The sequence below is a fragment of the Protobothrops mucrosquamatus genome, unplaced genomic scaffold (genome assembly GCF_001527695.2).
Source record: "Protobothrops mucrosquamatus isolate PMUCROS unplaced genomic scaffold, P.Mucros_1.0 scaffold593, whole genome shotgun sequence".
Classification (NCBI taxonomy): Eukaryota; Metazoa; Chordata; class Lepidosauria; order Squamata; family Viperidae; genus Protobothrops; species Protobothrops mucrosquamatus.
This window is the reverse complement of record NW_015386892.1, coordinates 819,177-845,390: the sequence shown is the minus strand read 5'-3', so window position 1 is coordinate 845,390 and position 26,214 is coordinate 819,177. Positions and strand designations below refer to the sequence as shown.

Sequence of the window (26,214 nt, the reverse complement as noted above, 5' to 3'; positions counted from 1 at the left end):
ATGTTCCATGGAAGCTTACAGAGGTCTACTCAGAAATAAGATAAAAGAACAACAAATTTGGTGGATAAGAAGGAAGGAAGGAAGGAAGGAAGGAAGGAAGGAAGGAAGGAAGGAAATCTCTGAAGACATATAAGCCATAGCAATAGTGGACATTTATTATTTGATTTACTTATTTGATTTCTATAGTCACCCATCTCAACAGGTTATTCGGGGTGGTATACAGTTCTTGGCAGCTGAACATTACCCTAGTTGGGTAACGAAACATCTGCAAGAACGCAACCAAACTCAAGAGAGCACCCAGGGCCCTACAGTCCTCTTCCTTCTCCTCCCCCTTTCTTCTCCTCCTCCTCCATTCTGCAAACCCCACTCCCTTCTAACACTGATGATGTTGCCTAGTTAGGTAATGAAACATCTGCGAGAACGCAACCAAACTCAAGAGAAGCATCCAGGGCCCTTCATTTCAACCCTGAGCTCCGAATATTCTCCTTTAGAGACACAGCTCTGGAGGAAAACAGCCTTGCATTAACTGAGAAGAGAGGTAGGCAGACAGGCAAGATGGACGCCCCTCAATTTTGCTCTTTTCTCTCTCTCTTTTTCCCTTCTTCTGGAGTCTATTGCTATCAGCTGCCCCTGCAAAGGAAGCAGGTTGTGGGCTGAGTGAGATCTCTCAGACTCATCAGCTGTGGAGGAACCGCAGACTTAGCCTATCCAGAACTGGCTTGTAGCCAGGCCATTTTCAGTCGCAAGGAAGCCAAGTCCTCAAGGCAGTAAGCTGGCCGGGTGCCTGGCTCCACCCTTGTCCGCAGAGAACGTTACTGGCAGTGACTGCCTGCCCAGAGAAGCTGCTGCAAATACGAGTTGTTCTTTTCAAATCCCTTTCTCTACGCTGCCTGTCTGAGTCGGTGCTTAAACTGCCCTTCCGAAGAACTGCTTGAAAACCCTCGTCATCTTTCCTAGGAGCTCCTTGGCTGTCGAATATTGTTGGTAAGGGACGGCAACCTTGCACCCCAGAAGGGGAGGGGAGGGGGGAGGGATATGGGGCTTGGGGAATGAACAGGCCTGGCTTTGCAGCTGGGGTGGGGGGGAGTTAGAGCTTAACTTTGTTTGTTCCAGCCCCTTGCAGAAGCAAGGAGCTGGACAGCCACTTGTCTGAAATGGTATCGGGTCTGCTGCTTGAGCAGGGGGTTGGACTAGAACAGGGGTGGGCAACCTCGGCTCTTTTATGACTCATGGACTTCAACTCCCAGAATTCCTGAGCCAGCTTCTGGGAGTTGAAGTCCATGAGTCATAAAAGAGCCGAAGTTGCCTACCCCTGGACTAGAAGATCTCCAAGGTTCCTTTCGACTCTCTTATTCTTCAGCTTGGTCTTGGTCTTCACTGGCTGCTTAAAGGCTCTTTCACCCCATGGAGAATTGAGTTTACTTTGGCAAGGAGGTGCACGCACCCTAACGAATAGCGGGGACTCCCGCCTGCCTTTGAGGACCAGGCCAAAGGAACTTTTCTGTCTCATCCCACGGCCAAGATCAGCAATGGCCTGTTGTGCCTCAGGCCTAGGGCAAGGTCCTGTGTCCTCAAAGATGGATTGGCAGAAGGAGGAAGAACCTCTGTGACTCAGCATTTAGACCTTGCCTTCAAGCCTTAGGACTATAAACTGCATCCGTTTAGTGTTTTCCTACTTCTTTACTTCCTGGTTTTGTTTTAAGATCTCAAAGAGCAACAAAGATGATCAGAGGACTGGAGGATAAAACATATAAAGAGCGGGGTTGCTGGAATTGGGTGTGTCTGGTTTAATGAAGAGAAGGACCGAGGGGGGACATGATAGCAGTGTTCCAGTATCTCAGGGGCTGCCACAAAGAAGAGGGGAGTCAACCTCTTCTCCAAAGCACTGGAAGGTCACGTGATTCCCCTTTGACCACCTTCTAACAAGCAAAGTCAACGGGGAAGCCAGATTCATTTAACGACCAGGTTGCCCATTTCACAACTGCGATGATTCGCTTAGCAATTGTGGCGAGAAAGGTAAAACCTAACTCACTTAACCGCCGTCTGGCTTAGCAACGGAAATTGGGGCTCAGTTGTCATAAGACGGGGGCTACCTTCGATTCAATTTTTTTTTGCAATTTAAGTGCAATTCCGTCTCCTACCTCTCCATATTTTAAGTCTCCCCCTCCCTCACCTTCAGCAATGACTACGTTAAGTCCGGAATTCCGGGGGGCTTCCATCCCCACATCGGGTAACGGCACCCCCTCCAAACCAGCTCATGGTGGAATGATTTTGAAACAAACTGCCTTTCTTCTGGCTTTGTGGCCAGCGGGAAGTTGCGTGGCCTCTCTACAGGCTGGCACCCATCGAGTGCCAATGGTGAGAAAGAGGAACGAGCAGAACCAGCTTTTTCGGCTGCTCCCCTTGAAGCAGCAGGTGTGAGTGCGGTTGTGCCAGGCAGATAATTGTGGAGCAATTTAAATGTACTTTGGATGCAACCTGAGATGCGGAGCAACGCAGAAGCCTAAATTCCTATAAAATTGCCTGGCGTTTTGGATTTCGACAGTTCAATGCGGTGGGCCTTTCCAAAGCCACAAAGAGGAGGAGAAGAAAAATATCTTTGCCATCTCCAGGTTTCAAGGACGGCACCTGGTTGACCTGGGATGAACTGAAAAAAAACCCAAAAAACCCGAAGCAGATTCAACAGGTATGTATATACAGCATTGAAACACGCAGCTCTGCTCTACGTCAGTTTTGTCATTTGGAGGGAAAGGACATCATGCAAGTAATCCTCGACTTGCAACTACAGTTGAGCCCCAACACTATGTTGCTAAGTGAGACAAGTTGTTAAGTGAATCATTGCAACTGTTAATTTAGTAGCCCGGTTGTTAAGTGAATCCAGCCTTCCTGCGACCGTCATAACTACGAGCCAGCTGCCATGCGTCTGAATTTTGATCACGTGACTGCGGAGAGGCTGCAACAGTTGTTAAGTGTGAAAAATGATCCTATTTTTTATTTTGTTTTATTTTATTTTATTTTATTATTTTATTTTATTTTATTTTATTTTATTTTATTATTTTATTTTATTTTATTTTATTTTATTTTATTATTTTATTATTTTATTATTTTATTTTATTTTATTTTATTTTATTTTATTTTATTTTTTATTTTATTATTTTATTTTATATATTTTTATTTCATTTCAATCCATTTCATTTATTTCATTTCATTTCATTTCATTTTTTTATTTTTTAATATTTTATTTTATATTTTATTACTTTATTTTATCTTATTATTTTATCTTATTATTTTATTGTATTTTATTCTTTATTCTTTTATTATTTCATTTTATTATTTTCATTTCATTTCATTTCAATTCATTTCATTTCATTTTTTAATATTTCATTTGATATTTTATTATTTTATTTTATGTTGTTATTTTATGTTATTATTTTATTGTATTTTATTCTTTATCATTTTATTATTTCATTTTATTTATTTTAGAAAATTTCTACTGCTGCCTACTCACACATAGCAACTCAAGGCGGCTTCCCCAGGTATAAAAACACCGTATCGAAGAAATAAAAATAACGAAAAGAAAAATAATAAAATAATAAAATGCTAACACACACACACACACACACACACACACACACACACACACAAGAGGAAGGTCTTGGTTCCTCAAATCTGGCCTTCCACCTATCATAGAAACCTAGAAGAAGCATTCCAACCCTTCCTTGACCAAAACTAGGACATCCATGTTCCTGTTTTCAAAGGAACACAGAGATCATGGTGATGTGTGTTGATTGTGTAGTACGCTGCCCTGTTATTACCGAGAAGCAAAGATGGAAGGAGCTATAAAACGTCTTGTTTAATTGACCTTTGGAAGGCCAGGGATAGTCCGAGCTGAATTTTGCTCCCTCTGTATTGAGGAAGAGAATATTAAAAAGCTGGCTGGCTTTATATCGTGCAATTAAAAAGGAACACGTACGGGAAGAAAAGGATGAACAGATGATCCACTACTGATTTTATTAGGGAGGGTCACGATAAACAATAATATTTTTGCGTCCAATTTAAGCCAAAGTTGACTTCAGGTGTCAACCTGGACCAGTCCCTGCAGTTTTCTTGGCAAGATTTCAGAAGTGGCTTGCCATTGCCTCCTTCCGAGGGCTGAGAAAAAGTGACCGGCCCGAGGTGGGCTGGTGCCTAAGCTGGGACTAGAACTCCATATTCCCAGCTTCTAGCCTGGTGGCTCTTAGCAAGGATTAAATCAGGTCATGCAAATAATAACATTCTGGAGTTTTCTGTTTCTTTCCACCCTGTATTAATCCAGTTAGCCCAGTGATTTTCCAGCAATAGTTGGGATATTATTTATCCGCCTAACATATTTTTTGGTTCACATTAGAATCATAGCGTCGTTGGGCTGGAAGGGACCTTGGAGGTCTTCTAGTCCAACCCCCTGCCCAGGCAGGAAACCCTATAACATTCCCCTGCTTGAGCAAGGGGCTGGACTAGAAGACCTCCAAGATCCCTTCCAGCTCTATTCTATTCTATTTCAGACAAATGTTAAGAAGAGAGCTCCTTTTTTTTAAAAAAAAAAATTGCTTATTTGCAATTTGGATTCTTTGCCAAACTGGGCAAATTTTGCTATGGGCAAACTTTTGATGGCCAAGGACATTTTTAACCTGGGATCAGAGGGGAGGTTTGCCCATATAGGTGCCATCCCATTTCTTTGGGTGAAGCTGAATTTGATGGAAGAGGGTTTTTTTTAATTTTTAATTTTTTTGTTTTTCTTTTTATTTTGCAATGTGCCCGTGGCTTTATGGAACGAATCCATGTCTGGGCTGAACTAACACGGAGACATTACTTGAAAAACAAAACGTAATGGGCGCTTTTTAATTGATTTAATTTAATTAATGGATTTCTACTACTAGATGAAGGCTCCACTTGAATTGTAAAAAAGGTACATTCAAACTAGATCACTGTTTGGCTTGCGAGAGAGGCAGACGGGAGACGTCAGAAACCAGATGTAATCCTGACGTTTACACCCATTGTTTAGGAAGGTTCAAAAGCTCTGTCTCCGCTCCCTAGCCCGCCCCTCCCAATTCAAACAGGATTGTCAACGTAAGCGTATTTTTCTTGTCCTTTCTCTAATGTTGACTTGAAATTCATCCCTTCAGTTAATTCCAGGAGTATGTCTCATTGCCACTCGGCGGAACATCTGCGCAAACAAAGCATCAGTGCTCAAAAACACTTATGGCTATGCATGCTTTGGGATGCGACAGAAGGAAAACAGAGGGTCAATAAGAACAATTAGTGGAACAGCTTGCCTTCAGAAGTTGTGGGTGCTCCATCACTGGAAGTTTTCCAGAAGAGATTGGACAGGCGTTTGTTTGGAACGGTATAAGGTCTGGGCTAGATGACCTCTGAGGTCTTTCCAAAATTGTGTTGCCCTGTAGTTCTTGGCCTTTGGTTAGGAAATTCAGAACGTGGATCAATCTACGATAAGCTTCCCCAGTCTGGGCAAGGCCTCTCCTGGAATTCTTTACAATCCTTTTCCATGGGGATTATAGCTTTCCAAAATGGAATTTTGATTGACTAGCCACAGGGAAAAAACAATGGTTACTAACTTTGAGGTTCCAGAATTACCAAGAAGGTTCTAGAATTACCAAGAACTTTGAGGTTCCAGAATTACCAAGAACGTAGCAAAATATGAAGTAGTCTTGGTGCCTTCGATGGTTTTTTTGGCCTAGGCTAGGTTCAAACCAGTGTTTCTTCATGTCTGCGCATCTTGTTGGTTTAAAAAAACAAAAATGGATTCCTTCCCGAGCCTCAGTCCCCTGAGGGAAGCAGAGATCAAAGAGTCCACACCCCTGTACTCTTAGCAAATTGCTTGCATGCTCATCTATTTCCCATGTACACAATAATTAATATCTGGTTGGCCGGTCCTTTTCTTTCAGTCAGTTTCATAATTCTCATAGAAACTCTCCAGCTTATACATAAGCATCTTCTCTCAAATGAAACCGAGATTGTGGCAATATTAAAGCGTGCTGTTTTTAGAAGTGTAAGACAGATGTAATTGTCTTGAAGTGCTATGGGAGGGGACAGATAAACCCCCAGATTTTAGGATGGAATCGAACATCTGGAAGATGAATGAGATGACTTCCGAACCAAGGACTTCTTCTGAATCCCCGGGATTGCATTCTCACAACTTTAGAACGGTGTTTCCCAGTCTTCAGTAGAATTGGGAGGTGACGCTCTCCGAAGAGTAATGATCTCCTTTGTGATCTGGGGTGAACTGAATGCCCTACGGCAAAGAGAGATCTGTGCTTAAAGCTTTTTCAGAGGAATTGATTGGATCGGGAACAGCATTCCAGCTCCTCTTATCTTCTCCATCAGATGTAGAGCAAAGCCTTTCGGTGTTTATGGATGGACTCCACCTTTTCCCACAGTTTGCAAGCAAAATACCCTCTGGGGCAGAGTTGGTGCCTCTCCTAATGGGGGAATAACAATCGATTGCTTTGGCCCCGAGGTTTTTAATCCGTGGGACGTCCTGAGCGGTTGATCCAGCTCAGCTTTGATGCAGCTTTTGAAATGAGCTTCTGGGAGGTTCGTGTGTTTTGCAATGTTTTCGGCTCATTTACAAATAAACAGATTGATAAGAGCTGCGGGGATAAGATTTTCAGCCTCGGGAGGGCCCACAGTCTCCTCCTTCACAGAATCACAGAGCTGGACGGGACTTTAGAGGTCTTCTAGCCCAGCCCGCTCGCTGCTCAAGCAGGAAACCTTATTATAGCATTTCAGACAAAGAAATCTCCGGTGTTGAAGCACCAGGGCTTTTTTTTCTCATAGAACGCCCAGAACGGAGTTCCGGCACCTTTTTTGGATGGAACCTTGTAGGGTAGGCAAGGCGGGTTGTATGACGTGTGTGAGTGCCGGCACCTTTTTTTTTTTTTTTTTTTTTTAGAAAAAAAGCACTGTGAAGCACCCACAACTTCTGGAGGCAAGTCGTTCCACTTGGTTCATCTTTATGACCGTTGCAACCAGTTGCCAAGCAGCCCCATTTTTTGATCACGTGACCATGGGGGGGGGAGGAATGCTGCACATGGTTGTAAGGGTGAAAAAAAACGGTCCCAAGTCCCTGTTTTCATTATTGTTGTAACTTTGAACAGTCGCTAAATGAGCGGTTGTGAGTCAAGGGTTCCTGTACTGTACCGTACTGCATTTCTGTTCCTGCACATATGATGATCACAGGCATTATCTTTAAGCAGAGATTGAAGGACATCTGTCCTTTGCATCTTCCTTTTGATGAGATGGTCTTTTTAAAAAAATAAATAAAATAAAGCGGAATCCATTTCAGAGGATGCAAATCTGACAGATTTGCAAGAAAAAAAAACCTCGGAAAGCAGCTGCACCGCTCCACTTAACAGAAGTACTTTGCAAAAATCAATTCACGCAAATATCCCAAAAGGCAAAGGACCCTTCAGACATCGGCCTGGTTTATGTGTGTTTTTTTGCCTTTATGGTCTGTTTCTGCTCTGAATACATTCTCTGACTTTCTTTTCTAGCTTACAAGCCTAGTAAAGCCACGGCCAGCCACTTGAGATCCTTTCTGACTGATGCTGACTGGTAAAATCAGGGATGGGGGGCAGCGTCAAGAGCTTTTTTTGAGGCTGTCTGGTGATAGACAGTCTTAAAATAGATGAGTGAAGTCAGATTCTTAAGAATGGAGCTTAATCCGGATCTTGTTTCACACCTGAAGTCACGGTTTCTCAATTTATCCCCAGTTGCAGGGATTTCAATCTCCAGAATGCTTAGCAACAGCTATGCTGGCTGGGGGAATTCTAGGAATTGTGGTGCATACGTGTGGAAGGAGCCCAAATTAGGAATTATCCATAAGGCTAACTTGGGTTTTTTGGTGCGCTCTCTGAGCTTGGTTGTTTTCTTATAGATGTTTCATTACCCAACTAGATAACATCATCAGTGTTGAGGAGGAGGAGGGGGAGGAGGAGGAGGAGGAGGAGGACTGTGGGGTCCTTGGTGCTCTCTGAGCTTGGTTGTTTTCTTGTAGATGTTTCATTACCCAACTAGATAACATCATGAGTACTGGTGAGTGTGGGGTTTTCTCCCTCTTTATATATAGTAGCTCACTCTGCCAGTGTTGGTGGGGATGTGGTTTTCTCCTTGGTGGTTCCTTGATTAGGATATTACCTTCTGCTTGATGGTTTGTCTGGTGTTAATCCCCGTTTATCTGGGTTTTTGCTGCTGGAAACCAGGTCTCCTGGTCTTCTTTATTGCCTCTTTTGAATGGTGTGTAAATGTGGTTTATCTCTATGTGTTTATTGATGGCTGTTTTGTCTGAATACCAAGCTTTCAGGAATTCCCCAGCATTTTTGGGGGGAGGGGGGGACTTAGCTTGGTTTGGGATGCTCCCAAAGTTAGCTTGCAAGTTAATTATTCCAGACTGGAAAGAAAATTCACGGAAAATGGACTCCTTGAACCACAGCTGTTATATTGCATAACTGCGGCTGTCTGTTGTCCTCCCTGGTTTAGGAGGCCCTGCAGTGCCCCCACCCACTTGCCTGTTGCGACACGCAAAGCATCATGAATTCAATACAACTCTCTGCCACAAGATGACTTGAGGGCCGGTAGCTTACCTGAATTTGCAAGGGGATTGGTTAAGGAGTGCAATAACTCACACAAACATCTTCTAGCTTTAAAGTTGCACGTGCCATTGCGCAAAATGGGGAGGGGTTTCCTTATACCCGTCATGGTTGCCTCGCTACACAACAACTAGACAACTGTAACGGGAGGGGAGGGGAGAAAAGGGAAAGTTTTCCTACGCTGTTTTTCATGCGAAATTGTTAGAACTGGCTTTTCTACTTCTGGAGTCTTCAGTAAAGTTATACAGGTGGTCCTCGTTTTACGTTCATTTAGTGACCATTCAAAGTTACAACAGTCCTGAAACAAGTGACTTATGACCGTTTTTCACACTTGGAACTGTTGCAGCATCTCCACCGTCACGTGATCAAAATGCAGCCGCTTGGCAACCGACTCACATTTGTGACCGTTGCAGTGTCCCCGGGTTCACGTGATTCCCGTTTGCGACCTCCTGACAAAGTCCATGGGAAAGTCAGATTCCCTTCACAGCCGTGTCGCTAACTTAACAACCGCAGTGATTCACTGGATAATTTGGGGCGAGCAAGGTCGTAAAGCAGAGCAAAACCCACTTAACAAGTGTCTCGCTTAGCTACAGAAATTTTGTGGTCATAAGTTGAGGACAACCTGGATCAGGTGTGCTTCATCTCCTACCTGCCCGCTTGATGTGCAGCGATTTATTTCCGCGTTGGCGGAAGAAATGGATAATCCTCTATGGTGTCTACAGTTCTGGGATCAAGTTGCTCGACCTTCTCTGTAATTCAGAAATAACTGTGCCAGGGGCCAGGATCCAGACAATAAAGTGAACTGGGAGCAGGTGAAAGCAGATCACAAGAGGAAATAAAACCGAAGTTTCATTCCACTTCACTTCATTTCAAATTAAAATTAGGTAGGCTGATTCCCCCAAGCCCATATTTCATGCTGTTTATCCTTCCAGGAGATTAAAAATGGAAAATCAGAGGCAGTTTTGTGGCTCCCTGGGTGTTGTGTGTGACATTGGCAGCCGTTGTGGCCCACCTGGGCCTTTGTGTTCTCGGAATAAATTGAGAAAAGAAATATAATCCGTGCCTTTGTTTACAAAAATCCCTCCAATAAACGAAAGGGAGAGGGGAAGATTTAAGGTATCTTGAAAGCTTCATTGGGAATATCTTGAGTGCTTTGGAAGTCTTTCCCTTCCAAAGCATTCAAGATATTCCCAATGAAGCTTTCAAGATACCTTCAGAATGCCAAGCTGGGGAAAAGAATTAGATGCAAATCAAGTGGTGGAGAAACAGCGTTGCTTGGAGTTTGATCCAGCAGGAAGGACCCATTGAAGATCACGGAAAGGTGGTGTAAATCAAGAGCAGGAAAACTACATGCAGTCCTTGATTTGTATCAGTTCGTTCAGTGACCGAAGTTACAACGTCCTCGAAAAAAGTGACTTACGACTGTTTTTCACACTTATGACCATTGCAGCCTCCCCAGGGTCACTTGATCCAAAGTTGGGTACTTGGCAACCGGTTCACATTTACGACGGTCGCAGAGACCTGGGGTCACGTGATCCCCTTTTGCAACCTTCGGACCAGCAAAGTCAACGATTCACTTAACAACCGTGTTACTAACACCTGCCGTGATCCACTTAACAACTGTTGCAAAAAAAAAAAAAAAGGTCGTAATGGATCCCTAGGAACCACGATTACACCAAGATTTCCAACAAAGTCTTTCCCTTCCAAAGCATTCAAGATATTCCCAATGAAGCTTTCAAGATACCTTCAGGACGGCAAGCTGGGGGAAAGAATTAGCTGCCAATCAAGTGGGCAGGAAGGAGATGAAACACGTCAAACACAGGTAGTCCTGGACTTAGGACCCCAGCTGATTTCTGCCGCTAAGTGAGACATTTGTTAAGTGAGTTTTGCCCCATTTTACAACTTTACTTGCCACTCCTGCTTTTTAACCTGGCCCTTTAATCGCTAGATCGAAGGGCACGGAGCCAGAACAAAGAAATGGGCAGGACCTCAACCCTCCCCCCCCCACACACACTTCCCCTAAATTCAACTCAATGTACATTAAATCCAAATCAGATTACTAACAGCTATCAAGACTATCAGTGCTGGATTAAAATGCACTTCTTACGAAATGCAATGGCTAGACCAAACCCCCTGATTTACAGAAAGAATTTTGCAGCTTCTGTTTGGGGGATTAAAGCAGGGGTCCCCAATCCCCAGCCCGTGGATCAGTACCGGGCAACGGCATGCCAGCAACCGGTCCGCACAAACAAGCAAAGACCCATCCGCGGAATGTAGGCAGCACACAAAACCACGCACCCTCCGGACCGCGGAAAAACCTCTCTCCATGAAACCGGTCCCTGGTGCCCAAAAGCTTGGGGACCTTTGGATGAAAGAGGAGGGGGTGTTTTCTCTCTCTCTCTCTCTCTCTCTCTCTCTCTCTCTCTCTCTCTCTCTCTCTCTCTCTCTCTCTCTCTATCTATCTATCTATCTATCTATCTATCTATCTATCTATCTATCTCTCTCTCTCTCTCTCTCTCTCTCTCAAGGCAAAGTCCAAGGGTTAGAGAAAAATCCAGCACAAAGAGGCAGGCCTGACACCCTAAGCTAATAATAGGCTGCTTGCTAAGATCACACTGCCAAAAGAGAGAGAAAAAAAAAGAGGGAGGGAGGGAAGGAAGGAGAGAAAGAGGGAGGGATGAAAAGGAGAGCCAAGCCCGTCTAAACTTGGCATTCCTTTTAGCAAAGCCGTCCCTTTGGGATGAGGTCAGCCTGCTTCACAATCTCCAAAAATACGGCTGGCAGGGTGGAATTGCGACACTCGCCTCCTCTTTTGCCAATACACACACACACACACACACACACACACACACACCAGCTCTGGAGCCTTGCATATAAATAGGGGGCAGTCGCATTTTGGAAGTTTATAGAACTTTCTCGGCTGGCACCAGGCAGTTGATTTAAGCTTCTGTCTGGCACCGGAGTGGTTTAAATCTGGAGCAAAAGGGCAGCCTGGAGCTTCTTCGGCTTCTTTTTTCTTCATTTGGGGGGGTTTGAAGCAGTGCCAGGCTGATTCTGAAAGCCAAGGAGTCCCAAAGGTGGTTTTCTTTTTCCCTTTTTCCCTTTTTTTGAAAAGGCGACCGGACTTGGTTTTTCCTTGAAGACGTTTCGCTTCTCTTCCAAGAAGCTTCTTCGGTTCTGAACTTTAGTGGGTTGGCTGGATTTGGACCTAACCGAGAACTTCTGAAAGAAAGAAATTTAGGGTTTGGGGGTTGTTTTTTTTAAAATTCTGATTGGCAAGAAGGTGGGGCAAACGGTTTTATTTTCTCCCTGTAGAAAAGTTGTGCTCGGGAGAAGATTGTGGAATTCAGATTTTTCTTTTTCTTTCTTTCTCTTGGAAAACGTCCTCTCTTTTGTTTTTGATTCTGCTTTTTGTTTCTCCGGGTGAACCTCTCCCAGGATGGCTGACAACCAGATCCCTTTCTCGTGCTACCCTGGCCGGCATCGGAATCTCAGAGATCCCTTTAGGGAATCCAGCTTGTCCTCTCGGCTTCTGGACGATGACTTTAACATGTCTCCTTTTCCCGGCGACCTGACCGCCAACTGGCCGGATTGGGCCCGCTCGCCCCTGACCACAGGCTGGGCGAGTCCACTGAGGTCAGGGATGGTCCGGAGCAGCGGATTCTCCCCTCCGGGGTACGGCTCTCGCTTTGGGGCTCACCCTGAAGGGGATCCCTTTGGATCCAGCCCACCGACCTTCTCGGGAGAGCCCTGGAAAGTCTGCGTCAACGTCCAGAGTTTTAAACCCGAAGAGCTCTCGGTCAAGACCAAGGATGGTTACGTGGAAGTGTCAGGTGAGAAACGGGTTTTGTGGGGTGCGTCTTTGTCGGTTTGTGTGTGAGGTTGGGTTTTTTGGGGGGAGGGGGCTTTTTGTTCAGGAGCTCAAGGGAGGTTGTGTTCTTCTTCCCCCTCCCGTAGGGTCCCAATGACGAACCCTTGAGGGAGATCAGGCTGAGAGAAAGAGACGGTTGGAACATAGAAGAAAGGGTCTAACCTTGGCCATCTTTAAGACTTGGGGACTTCAGCTCCCAGGATTCCCCGGCCAGCCTGAGTTTGCATGGCTGGTTGGGGAATTCTGGGAATTGAGGTCCACAGGTCTTAAAGTGGCCAAGGTTGGACAGCCCTGACATAGCACATAGGCTTGAAAGGAACCTTTGGAGGTCTTCTAGTCCAACCCTCTGCTCAAGCAGGAAGTTGGTGTCCATAGCTGAAAGGGGATTTCAACTGGAGTCTTCTGGGTGCTTCCTCACCACATCAGTCTGGTTTTGGGCTGAGAGAGAGAGTGAATGGCGCAAAGTCCCCAGGAATTCCAGAGAGAGAGAGAGAGAGAGAGAAACACACAGAAACAAACACACAGAGAGAAAAACAGAGAGAAAGAAACACACAGAAACAAACACAGAGAGAGAAAAACAGAGAGAGAAAGAGAGATTATGAATATAATAAAAACAGACGAATATATAACATTTCCTCACAACTATAAACAATTTTAGTAATTCCAATTGCTGCACATGCTAAACTAGTGGGAAATTTTGCACGATTCAAGTTTAGGGGCTTGTGAGAACACAGGCACGGTGTTAACCATGATTAATATAGCTTAGTGTATTTGTCTAAACCCAGACAATTTTACTTTAGTTAATAAATCACAGAGAATAACAGAATCTGGAAAGCCTCCCAAGAAAGATTATGGCTTCGTCGGTTCATCTGGATGAAATAATAGTGTTGTAACGAATATAAAAAAAAGGGGAGAGGTTTTGATGGCACGGTTACCACTGCCATTCTGACTTTTTTTGACTCTGTCCTAGGATCAAACCATGGTACAGGGAAATAGTAACATCTCTCTCCTTATACCTTCATTTGCAAGTCACCAATGTGTTGTTTTAACAATTGAAAAATCATGAGAAACCAGAAGGAGCCAGAATGTATTTCTTGCTGTGCCATGGCGTAGAAAAGGAACCCCCCCCTCTTGTCTATTTATAAAAAGAAAACCCATGGTTAGTATAGTCTGAGCAAACCCCAAGCCACTTTAAAAGAAACTCAACATTTGTTGATCCTCTCCCTTTTAAGAGCTGCCAGTTTCCTAGCAGGAGATTAAAACCAACAAACTTTGCAGGAGTCTGGCACGTGATTATGCGCAATCAGCCGTGTGGTTAAGTTTCGAAAACTTTGCTGACAAGACCCAACATTGTCCTTTCGCTGTCTAATCCAGCATTAGTGTGATTAGACAACATGTGTGGTCTTTCTGGTTAGGTAACTCTTTTGTCCACAAAGATTACTGGGTAATCCAAAGATACTACTTTTTTTTGGTCTTCTTAATTTTATCTCTCTCTCTGTAGGCATAAGTATGCATCTCATTTATTCAACATAGGTGATATTTTGAGTGCAAAGTGCCGTTCAACGTCCACAATTGTTTGTTTGTTTTCCCCAGTCTCGGTTTTCCCATCTGTAAAATGGATCCCTTCTTTTACCACGCATGATTTTTGCTTTGTCTTCCAATCCGCCGCCAACTCAATCCATTGCCCCTCTTTGTTTTTCTTTCTAGATCGGTCTTTCTTGAACTTTTTTCTCCCGTGTTTTTTTTTTTTAATTAGCGAGGACACCCAAAAGAGCTTTTGTTTATATGGGTTATACTTATGGATACTTACGGTATGAATTAATTAAAATGGACGTTCCGCTACCACTTCTCAGCTCACCTTCTCCAGATGCATCTGGTTGTGGAATCAAAAAGAACCCTAATTAGTTTACGTGAAATTTAAATGTGATTAATATTAGGGCAATGCAGATTCCGTTGACTTCCTGAATGGAATTTTTGCTGTCAGATTGGAATTGATCCTTCCGAACGCATTAAGTTGAATTGGACGATCAAATTAAGAGTCAATTAGAAGACACAGACCCCAAAATTACTAGCCTGGGTTTCCATTCATGCTTATAATTTCTCTCTTCTGCACCATCGACAATATAATTTGGTGGCAGCCAAATTTCAGCTTTTGGGTTGAAGCTTCGGATGACGCCGCTCCGGTTGGGGAACAGCTGATAGGGAGAGAACTACAGAGAGTCCTCGGCTTATAACAGTTCAGTTAGTGACCGTCGGAAGTTACAACAGCGCTCCAAAAAGTGACCGGTGACCGTTTTTCACACTTAACGACCGTCGCAGCATGCCCAAGGCCACGTGACCCAAATTTCGAGGCTTGGCATTTATGTTTTATACGTTTATGCCGCCCATTCCCCCTACAAGGTGGCTTATATTTATTTTATTTCTCCTCCTAGAGATTTTGGGGGAGGGCTTAAAGGCTACCCCCCCTGTCTGTACCCCAGTTTCTCAACCTACAAAGGCAAAGGAGTATCTGGAAAAGCCCAGCTTTTACTTTCTTTCTGTTTTGCCTCTCGTTCCTCTGCGTCATGGCCAGAAGCTGGCAGGGAAGAAAATAGGGCCTGGCCATTTGCCAGCAGCCCAGCTCTTGCCAGTGGATGCCATTCGGTGCCCAATTTCTGGATGTTTATAGTGCTACCTCAGACTGCAGCTGTTCCTGGAATCTCAGCCTGCACAGGGACCGGGCCAGTTTTTAGCCACCATTGTGGGGTAGAACTGACCAGGAAGAAGAGAAAGAGCTCTTTGGAAATTTTAGGGAGACAGTTTATCACTTCAATAATCTTCATCATCATCATCATCTTCTTCTTCTTCTTCTTCTTCTTCTTCTTCTTCTTCTTCTTCTTCTTCTTCTTCTTCTTCTTCTTCTTCTTCTTCTTCTTCTTCTTCTTCTCCTCCTTCTCCTCCTCCTCCTCCTCCTCCCTCTTTCCCCTTCTTCCTACTTCTACAACTTCTCCTCCTTCTATCTCCTACTCTTTCTGTCTCCCCTCTTTTTTTTTTTTACTATTTTTCTTCTATGTGTTCTCTGCCCTTCGCCTCCTTTCCTTTTTCTGTTTCCTTCTCTTCCTCTCCTTCCTTCTATCTCCTTCTGTTTCTGCTTTTCCTCCTTCTACTTCCTTCCTTCTTCCTTCCACCTTCCTCCTCCTTCTCTTTTCCTATCTGTTGCTTCTTCTCTATCTTCTACTTGCCTCCCTTCTCCTTTCTTTCTGTTTCTCCTTCCTCTTCTTTCCCTTTTTCTTCTCCTCCTCCTTCCTCTCCTTCCCTTCCTCTCCTTTCTGGAGGTAGTTGAAAAGCTACAAATAAATGCTCCGGTTAAAATACATAAAACCAGGCAGAGCTTTAGTGCTGGGTGGAACGAGCGTTTTTAATGAAATCTTGAGCCTACATTTTCGTTAAAAACAATCCTAAGCAGGAAGGAAAGCCCATCTGCAGGGTTCTGAAACACTGGCATTTAAAATTTATATAAGGCAATTTTTAAAAATGCTGCATTTTAAAGCTACAATCCCTTAAAAGAGGAGCCAGGTTGAGAACGCCAAATGTTAGCCATTATCAGCCATTAGTAATATAGCCCCCAGTGCAACATACAGTATTTTATAACTCTATCTTCTTTCATGGCATCAAATTTCAATTGAAATAGATTTCTTTGAAAGACAGGGGTTTAGTTAAATGGAAGCAGCTATCTCAGTTGCCTGCAGAGTAAAATTCACAATCTGTTATGCTTCCTTGGAAAAAAATATTTTTTTATGCCCAGAAAATTAGCATCCTAATAGAAGGCTTTTTTTTTAAAAAAAATGCAAAGTTAAAATGTAATAAATAAAATAAAGCTATCGCTTCTTTGGATAGCCCAGTTTTCGTTATGTAATCTACAATTGTCCTTGGTGATAAGGAAACTTTTTTAGCCAAGCGGCTCCACACAACCCACACAGGTTGGCTCACTGAGGACTAGACTGGTGAGATGCTGGAGGGCAGCCAGTGAACTTCATTGCTAAATAACGCTAGTAAACCAGGGTTAACTAGCTCTGAGTTCAACTGTCTGTGCGCTGTGCAACACCACAATTTTGATTGCAATTCCTCTTCATCCAAAGTTCCTGAACTGATTAACCAAAACCAGAAAACGTTTTAAGGGATCAGACAAAATGTCTTCCGAGAATCAGATGCTTATTTCATGTTTCCACTAATATTTGTATCTTGATCATTAGTCGAGAATGGGTAGCGTGTATTAAAAACCCCAGCAATGAATGAGAGACGGATGATAATAAAACTCTTTAAGAATTCAATATCAGTAATTAAAGTTTCAGGCTGGGGGATTTCAAACAGCATTAATAAAAAAAACAACTTAAAATAAGGCATTGGACAAGTGGGTTTGAAGAGTGCTACCTGGGGTGGGGGGAAGAAAAACTTGAATTTATTTATATTTTTATTTATATTTATATTTATTTATTTTGGCAGGTAAACATGAAGAACAACAAGCAGAAGGAGGGATTGTTTCCAAGAATTTCACCAAGAAAATACAGTAAGCATTTCTGAAAATTAGCACCACTTCTTTCCAGCAGCTCTGTGTTCAGTCATGGGTGATAATATATATATATATGTGGACTTCAACTCCCAGAATCCCCCCCGTTTAAACCTGATCCAAAGATCAAGTTTAATCCTCAAATGCCAAAGTCAAAAATAGGTCGCACCCTCTTCTAATCTTTCAGCCTGAAAGTGACACACTCCCAGTCGTTGGCCAGCCCATCAGAGAAATGGGATCCTTTGTTTCAGCTTGCATTTCTCAATCTGGGTATGTCCCAGCTACCCCTGGAGTTAATTCACTGACTGGGTCTGTCCCGGCTACTCACTGAGTTCATGTACTGACGTTCTAGCAAAAGAATGCATTTGAAATGCAAGCTTTCCTTCGTGCCCTGCTCATCCTTGTCACAAGCCCTTGTCAAAGTCCATAGATTTCGCTTGTCAGAAAGTCGCAAAAGGGGATCACATGACCCCCGGGACACTGCGACCGTCATAAATATGAACCGGTTGCCAAGCGTCTGAATTTTGATCACGTGACCGTGGGGATACCCGCAACGGTTGTAAGTGTGAAAAAGTCACTTTTTTTTCAGCGCTGTTGTAACTTCAGAAAGTCAACCCTCCCTGTATTTTAAAAAGCCAGACATTGCCAAGCCCAAATTCTAATATTAAAAGAGGAGGGGGAGAAAAAAACGATAGGAGAAAACGAAAGGACACGCTGCTTAATTTTAAACCGTTGGCACTTCGTATCTGCTCGGTTCTGCAAAAGTTATTTTAGAGCCCTCTCCGTACAGTCTAGGGCTGGGCTCAAAAAATGCATCATATGTTGAAGCTCGCACTGCCCGTGGGTTTATAGGAAAGGAAGGGGGATTTTGGAAGGCGGATGGGTGAGCTGGGACGGGCTCAGCTGCCGAGTCACCCGAGAATTGGTGACTCATCAACATGCTTTTGTGATTTATTTTGCATCCTAGCCTAATGGTGCTTCCAGATGCTTGTTTACTCTTACGCTTTCGAGGTCCATCCAGAACTTTCCCTCTCTCTTCTCCCAAAGTGGGGCACCGATGGGGAGGGGGGAAAGGGGTCACTGTTCAGATGAAGCTTTTCCAAGTGTGTTGGAGAGCAACGTCATCCATCATGGGAAGGCTCGGGTCCAGCAGAAATATGAGGAACACTGGACAACATGCCGTCAGTCCCTAATATAATTCTATTAAGCCATATGACGAATGATTGAGGGAAGTAGATATGGACAGCCTAAGGAAGAGAAGGACTAGGGGTGACCTGATAGCAGCCTTCCAATATTTGAGGGGCTGCCACAAAGAAGAGGGGGGTCAAGCTATTCTCCAAAGCCCCTGAAGGCAGGACAAGAAGCAACGGATGGAAACTCATCAAGGAGAGAAGCAACCTAGAACTAAGGAGGAATTTCCTGACAATTAGAACGATTAATCAATGGAACAACCTGCCTCCAGAAGTTGTGGGTGCTCCAACACTGGAGGTTTTCAAGAAGAGACAGTTATTTGTCTGGAATGGTATTTCCTGCCTGAGCAGGGGGTTGGACTAGAAGACCTCCAAGGTCCCTTCCAACTCTGTTATTCTGCTCCTAATTGTAGTCACAAATCAAGGACTCCCTGTAATCTGTTCCATGCTGGAAGGGTTATTTGGAAAGGACAACATGCAAAGGGTTATAAAGAGCTAAGCCAGCATAGGTGTGGAATCCTGAGTTTCATTAAGAGTTCCTTATTAGGGCAATATATTCTTACCCCCATGCTGGTGTTTACTTGGATGCGTTAAACTGGGCACGATTTGAAAAGGCATCTGGCCAAACCTGCTTGCCAAGGAATTTACTCAGAGTTAACCCAAAGTTTGAGCTACAACGTTAGGAGGTTGAAAGAAACACCCCACCCCACCCCCCGCAAAATAAACCTTTCTTTTGTATCTTCCTTAATTAAGCTTTAAAGCAAGGTGCCCAATCTTGGCAACTTTAATACCTGTGGACTTCAACTCCCAGAATTCCCCAGCCAGCCATGCTGGCTGGCTGGGGGATTCTGGGAGTTGAAGTCCACAAGTCTTAAAATTGTCCCTGGTCAGACATCCCTGCTTTAAAGCTAAAGAAAATGGATTTGTTATCAAGGATTTTTCATGATTCATTTTGTACATAAAGGCTTCTTCCGGTCAAACTCAGCTTTGGGTGACTTCTGTGGCCCAAACATGTCCTTGGCAATGTCCTTTTTTTTCCAGGGATGTTTCTTTCCACATCTCTGTGTAGCTATAACCTCTAGGTCCCCTGAGGATGCCCTATCAAAGTACTAACAAGCCCATCCTGTTTAGCTTCTAAGGCCAGAGAAGATCAGCCAAGGTCCCAGTGCCTGCTAAAACCTCATTAATCATCAGAAAGGATGAAGCTGTAGATAAGAAATCGGTTTCCCCAAAGATTTCACGGTGTTTCCATTCTGGTTCTTTGAAGATTAACACAAGGCTGGACTCACAAAATGCATTAAACAAGGTTCACAGGGAGTTGCTGTTTTAACCTGCTCCAGAAATCCAGCATACTCAGTGACCTTATCCACAGCTCTTAATGGTTTATCCTTCGAGGCATTCTCTGTTGTGTGTCAGACGGTGAAGTCACACAAATCAAATCAAAAGCCTAGACACGGGAATTGTCTTTTGTTCACATCCGGTGTGATTGCGGCCTCTTTATCTGGAATAAGGAACGGCTGCTGGAATTGGGTATGTCTAGTTTAATGAAGAGAAAGACGAGGGGGGACATGATAGCCGTGTTCCAGTATCTCAGGGGCTGCCCCAAAGAAGAGGGAGTCAAGCTATTCTCCAAAGTGCCTGAAGGCAGGATGGAAACTAACCAACGAGAGAAGCAATCTAGAACTAAGGAGAAACTTCCTGACAGTGAGAACAATTAACCAGTGGAACAACCTGCCTCCAGAAGCGGTGAATGCTCCAACACTGGAAGTTTTTAAGAAGAGACTGGACAGCCGTTTGTCCGAAATGGTGTAGGGTTTCCTGCCTGAGCAGGGGGTTGGACTAGATGACCTCCAAGGTCCCTTCCAACTTTATTATTATTATTATTATAAATGCTACCGAATCCCATGAGATTTAGTCCTAAGGAAAATAGGCTTCGGATTATCCTCCTGAAGTACAGTACAGTTCCTGGGAATATAAAATAACTATTTGCCGTTATGTTTTTCCTTTCCTTTTCTTTCTTTTTTATTATAACCATGATTATTGAAGATATGACAGCTATGAAAAGTCAATATTACAGGTAGTCCTTGGGTTGCCACTCCAGCTGAGCCCAAAATTGTCGTTGCTAAGTGAGACGGTCATTAAGTGACTTTTCCCCCCTTTTATGACCTTTCCTTGCCACCGTTGTTAAACGAATCACTGCAGTTGTTAAGTTAGCAACACGGTTGTTAAGTGGATCTGGCTTCCCCATTGACTTTGCTTGTCAGAAGGTCGCAAAAGGGGATCACGTGACACCCCCCGTGACGCTGCAACCGTCATAAATATGAGTTGGTGGCCAAGCGTTTGAATTTTGATCACGTGATCCTGGGGAGGCCGTGACGGTCGTAAGTGTGAAAAAACAGTCATAAGTCCCCTTTTTCAGGGCTGTTGTAACCTCAAACTGTCCCTAGACCACCGTTATAAGTCGAGGACTCTCTGTACGAATCCAAATTCTATTGTTATTTCTATCTTTGTCAAAGAGACAGCAGAAAGAAGCCTTGTTTGAGACTGGGAAGAGCTTCCGTGTAATTTTTTCCCCCTCCTTGTGCTCCTCAGGCTTCCGGTGGAAGTGGACCCCACCACGGTCTTTGCCTCCATGTCCCCCGAAGGGCTGCTGATCATCGAAGCTCCACAGATACCTCCATATTGTCAGTACGGGGATGGCAGCTATGGCAACGAGATCCCTTTGGACACCCAAGAAGCCACCTGTGCCTGAAGGGGGTCCTGCCCAAGGCTCTCTCTCCCCCACAAAGTCCCTTCCATCAGCTGCCTTCATTCAAAGCCTTCTTCCTTGTAGATGTCCTGGTCAACCCTACTCTTGAGTGGACTTCTTGAGCTCCCACGTTACACTCGGGGTGGAGGGGAGAGGGTAATGTTAACCTGGTCTTTGAGGCTTTCAAATCAGTGGTATAAAATTATACACCTCGGCGATGCCCTCTCTCAAACAGGAGTGACGTTGAGTCGGAAGGATTCAGTTCCAGAAAGCTTCTTTGATCCACCACATTTGGGGTGGGGGGAGACCTCTTCTGAAAGGTTTTGAGGAAGTGTTGAAGTCAAGATTGGTCCTTTAGATGTTTCTGGATAAAGATTTAGAGCTGAGACAAATCCTGAAGAGAGGAATCCCTTGGCAATGTGACTTCAAGAGGAAGTCGCTGCTATGTCAACTTAGCGGCACTGTGGTCTACATTTCCCACCATGCCTGGTGTCGGCATTGCATTGGGGCATTGCGGGAAATGAACAGGCTAGCCTCCACAACTTTCCAAGCCAGGACTTCTTCATTGTATGAGGGAGCTACAACAATCTTTGGTCCTGTGGAGAAGTATTTAAGGACTCATTCGCCATCTAGTTTTCACTGAATCCATGTTCAGAAAGGCTCAAAGGTCCCACACCCATCATTCTGATCTAAGCCCCTTTGTGGCTTGCTTCATCATCTCACCAATAAAGATCCCAACCTTGAAACAAGGAAGTCATTTTGCCCAAACGTGCTAAGAGATTGTCTCAAGATATCTGGAGATCTTGTGAAGGTCTCCTGAAATGTTTGGGTCTTCTCAAATGGAGAGATGGAGCAGTTCAGGTGAAGAAAGGTCATCAGCTCCTGGTTGAGGTCTCACTTCCTAGGTGTAAGCTGATTCATAACACATTTTTTCCCCAACAACCATTTGTGGTGATTCCTCTCCTACACCAGGGCTATCCAACCATGGCCACTTTAAGACTTGTGGACTTAAACTCCCAGAATTCCCCAGATTGGGAATTGAAGTCCACAAGTCTTAAAGTGGCCAAGGTAGGATGGAATGGGACAATTCTTCACGGCCACATGACCCTCACCAGGTTGGACACCCCTGTTCTACACCATGGGCTGATGAAGTCTCACCTAAGTGCTTAAAGTCCTACTACTGATATTGCACTAAAGCAGTTTATCTGAGTTGCTATCATCCATTCAAGTTTACAGATGTCCAGAGCACTGATTTATAATGTGCTGAAGTTTTGTTTTTTTTTTAATGTGGTTCTCAGCACACTTTATTCTTTTCTAGCTGACTTGTGTCTTCATTATAAAATAGTCTCTTTCACCCTCAAGGGCTGATCTGGCATCAGGGCAAACAATGCTAAAACTCATCGGATCCAAACATTGCAATTGTAACAGTGCTGCAAACGCTTTGTCCTTCTTACATAAATGCTCCTTGCAACATGACACCCCAGTTCTGCTCACCAGTTTCATGGAGGTCTTATCTGATGTATTTTTGTTTTTATTTTCTGTATACTGTATCCAATGTAGCAACCAATTGTCCTTAATAAACACTTGGGTATATGTGAGGCATTTATGCCAATAGGAATAAATAGTTTTCGTGCTTTGTATTCCCTTCCTTGGCAGGGTGTCCCATACCACCAGCACTCCTGTGTTTTAAAGTTTCTTCTAAAATGAGATGAAGTTAACTTTAGAGTTGTTCCTGAGTTGAAGAACCTGGTTGGTCTATCAAGAACTAAAAGTATAAAAAGGATGGATGGATGGATGGATGGATGGATGGATGATAGCTCTTATAAAGCATATAGCCAAATTTTACAACCTTTCTTGTCACGATCATTAATTAATCATTAATCCTGCCACAGATTACCCCCCACCGACCTGTACGCTCTCACAGAGTGGGTCTCCTCAGGGTACCGTCGGCCAGACAGTGCCGGCTGGCGACCCCAAGGGGGAGGGCCTTCTCTGTGGGAGCTCCCACCCTCTGGAACGAACTGCCCCCAGAGATCAGGGTGATTCCTGATCTCCCTTCCTTCCGCCGCGCCCTCAAGACNTTGGACTAGATGACCTCCAAGGTCCCTTCCAACTTTATTATTATTATTATTATAAATGCTACCGAATCCCATGAGATTTAGTCCTAAGGAAAATAGGCTTCGGATTATCCTCCTGAAGTACAGTACAGTTCCTGGGAATATAAAATAACTATTTGCCGTTATGTTTTTCCTTTCCTTTTCTTTCTTTTTTATTATAACCGTGATTATTGAAGATATGACAGCTATGAAAAGTCAACATTACAGGTAGTCCTTGAGTTGCCACCCCAGCTGAGCCCAAAATTGTCGTTGCTAAGTGAGACGGTCATTAAATGACTTTCCCCCCCTTTTATGACCTTTCCTTGCCACCGTTGTTAAACGAATCACTGCAGTTGTTAAGTTAGCAACACGGCTGTTAAAGTGGATCTGGCTTCCCCATTGACTTTGCTTGTCAGAAGGTCGCAAAAGGGGATCACGTGACACCCCCCCCGGGACGCTGCAACCGTCATAAATATGAGTTGGTGGCCAAGCGTTTGAATTTTGATCACGTGATCCTGGGGAGGCCGTGACGGTCGTAAGCGTGAAAAAACAGTCATAAGTCCCCTTTTTCAGGGCTGTTGTAACCTCAAACTGTCCCTAGACCACCGTTATAAGTCGAGGACTCTCTGTACGAATCCAAATTCTATTGTTATTTCTATCTTTGTCAAAGAGACAGCAGAAAGAAGCCTTGTTTGAGACTGGGAAGAGCTTCCGTGTAATTTTTTCCCCCTCTTTGTGCTCCTCAGGCTTCCGGTGGAAGTGGACCCCACCACGGTCTTTGCCTCCATGTCCCCCGAAGGGCTGCTGATCATCGAAGCTCCACAGATACCTCCATATTGTCAGTACGGGGATGGCAGCTATGGCAACGAGATCCCTTTGGACACCCAAGAAGCCACCTGTGCCTGAAGGAGGTCCTGCCCGAGGCTCTCTCTCCCCCACAAAGTCCCTTCCATCAGCTGCCTTCATTCAAAGCATTCTTCCTTGTAGATGTCCTGGTCAACCCTACTCTTGAGTGGACTTCTTGAGCTCCCACGTTACACTCGGGGTGGAGGGGAGACGGGTAATGTTAACCTGGTCTTTGAGGCTTTCAAATCAGTGGTATAAAATTATACACCTCGGCGATGCCCTCTCTCAAACAGGAGTGACGTTGAGTCGGAAGGATTCAGTTCCAGAAAGCTTCTTTGATCCACCACATTTGGGGTGGGGGGAGACCTCTTCTGAAAGGTTTTGAGGAAGTGTTGAAGTCAAGATTGGTCCTTTAGATGTTTCTGGATAAAGATTTAGAGCTGAGACAAATCCTGAAGAGAGGAATCCCTTGGCAATGTGACTTCAAGAGGAAGTCGCTGCTGTGTCAACTTAGCGGCACTGTGGTCTACATTTCCCACCATGCCTGGTGTCGGCATTGCATTGGGGCATTGTGGGAAATGAACAGGCTAGCCTCCACAACTTTCCAAGCCAGGACTTCTTCATTGTATGAGGGAGCTACAACAATCTTTGGTCCTGTGGAGAAGTATTTAAGGACTCATTCACCATCTAGTTTTCACTGAATCCATGTTCAGAAAGGCTCAAAGGTCCCACACCCATCATTCTGACCTAAGCCCCTTTGTGGCCTGCTTCATCATCTCACCAATAAAGATCCCAACCTTGAAACAAGGAAGTCATTTTGCCCAAACATGCTAAGAGATTGTCTCAAGATATCTGGAGATCTTGTGAAGGTCTCCTGAAATGTTTGGGTCTTCTCAAATGGAGAGATGGAGCAGTTCAGGCGAAGAAAGGTCATCAGCCCCTGGTTGAGGTCTCACGTCCTAGGTGTAAGCTGATTCATACCACATTTTTCCCCCCAACAACCATTTGTGGTGATTCCTCTCCAACTTCTACACCAAGGCTATCCAACCATGGCCTCTTTAAGACTTGTGGACTTTAAAAAACTCCCAGAATTCCCCAGATTGGGAATTCTGAGAATTGAAGTCCACAAGTCTTAAAGTGGCCAAGGTAGGATGGAATGGGACAATTCTTCACGGCCACATGACCCTCACCAGGTTGGACACCCCTGTTCTACACCATGGGCTGATGAAGTCTCACCTAAGTGCTTAAAGTCCTACTACTGATATTGCACTAAAGCAGTTTATCTGAGTTGCTATCATCCATTCAAGTTTACAGATGTCCAGAGCACTGATTTATAATGTGCTGAAGTTTTGTTTTTTTTTTAATGCGGTTCTCAGCACACTTTATTCTTTTCTAGCTGACTTGTGTCTTCATTATAAAATAGTCTCTTTCACCCTCAAGGGCTGATCTGGCATCAGGGCAAACAATGCTAAAACTCATCGGATCCAAACATTGCAATTGTAACAGTGCTGCAAACGCTTTGTCCTTCTTACATAAATGCTCCTTGCAACATGACACCCCAGTTCTGCTCACCAGTTTCATGGAGGTCTTATCTGATGTATTTTTGTTTTTATTTTCTGTATACTGTATCCAATGTAGCAACCAATTGTCCTTAATAAACACTTGGGTATATGTGAGGCATTTATGCCAATAGGAATAAATGGTTTTCGTGCTTCGTATTCCCTTCCTTGGCAGGGTGTCCCATACCACCAGCACTCCTGTGTTTTAAAGTTTCTTCTAAAATGAGATGAAGTTAACTTTAGAGTTGTTCCTGAGTTGAAGAACCTGGTTGGTCTATCAAGAACTAAAAGTATAAAAAGGATGGATGGATGGATGGATGGATGGATGATAGCTCTTATAAAGCATATAGCCAAATTTTACAACCTTTCTTGTCACGATCATTAATTGAATCATTTTCATTAACCAAATCTGCAGTTGTTAAATGAATCCAGCTTCCCTCATTGACTTTGTTTCTTGGAATCCATTGGAGGTTACAAATGGTGATCACGTGACCCGGGGAGATTGCACGTGTTCTCAATACATGCTTTATATCCGAATTTTGATCATGCGACTGAAGGACGCTGTAATGGTCATAAGTGTAGGGACTGGTCATAAGTTACTTTTTTGAGGACTGTTGTATCTTTGTTGAACAGTTGCTCAAGGAATATGACTATTCATAAGTCAAAGGCTTCCTGTATACTGATCCCAGGTCAGGATCTGAAGACCACGATT

General features: G+C 44.0%; 1 protein-coding gene across 2 annotated transcripts; it reads left to right on the top strand.

The window, feature by feature from the left end:
• The first annotated feature begins 837 nt into the window (after positions 1-837).
• On the top strand, positions 838-21,995 carry HSPB8 (heat shock protein family B (small) member 8). 2 transcript variants are annotated; one of them, XM_015817475.2, is made up of 4 exons: positions 838-984; positions 12,084-12,478; positions 16,999-17,062; positions 20,845-21,995. In XM_015817475.2, exons 2-4 carry the CDS (start codon positions 12,085-12,087, stop codon positions 21,002-21,004), a joined length of 618 nt encoding a protein of 205 aa, XP_015672961.1. In that variant the 5' UTR covers positions 838-984; position 12,084; the 3' UTR covers positions 21,005-21,995. The 2 variants fall into 2 exon arrangements, with proteins under 2 accessions (XP_015672961.1, XP_015672962.1); XM_015817476.2 differs by lacking the exon at positions 838-984 and having other exon boundaries at positions 12,030-12,478.
• Positions 21,996-26,214: the final 4,219 nt, after the last annotated feature.

Excerpts from the sequence above, each read along its gene's own strand:
- HSPB8 (XM_015817475.2), top strand. The coding sequence starts at position 12,085 with ATGGCTGACAACCAGATCCCTTTCTCGTGCTACCCTGGCCGGCATCGG. Across the intron at positions 12,479-16,998 it reads TGGTTACGTGGAAGTGTCAG|GTAAACATGAAGAACAACAA; the intron begins GTGAGAAACGGG and ends TTATTTTGGCAG. Across the intron at positions 17,063-20,844 it reads AATTTCACCAAGAAAATACA|GCTTCCGGTGGAAGTGGACC; the intron begins GTAAGCATTTCT and ends TGTGCTCCTCAG.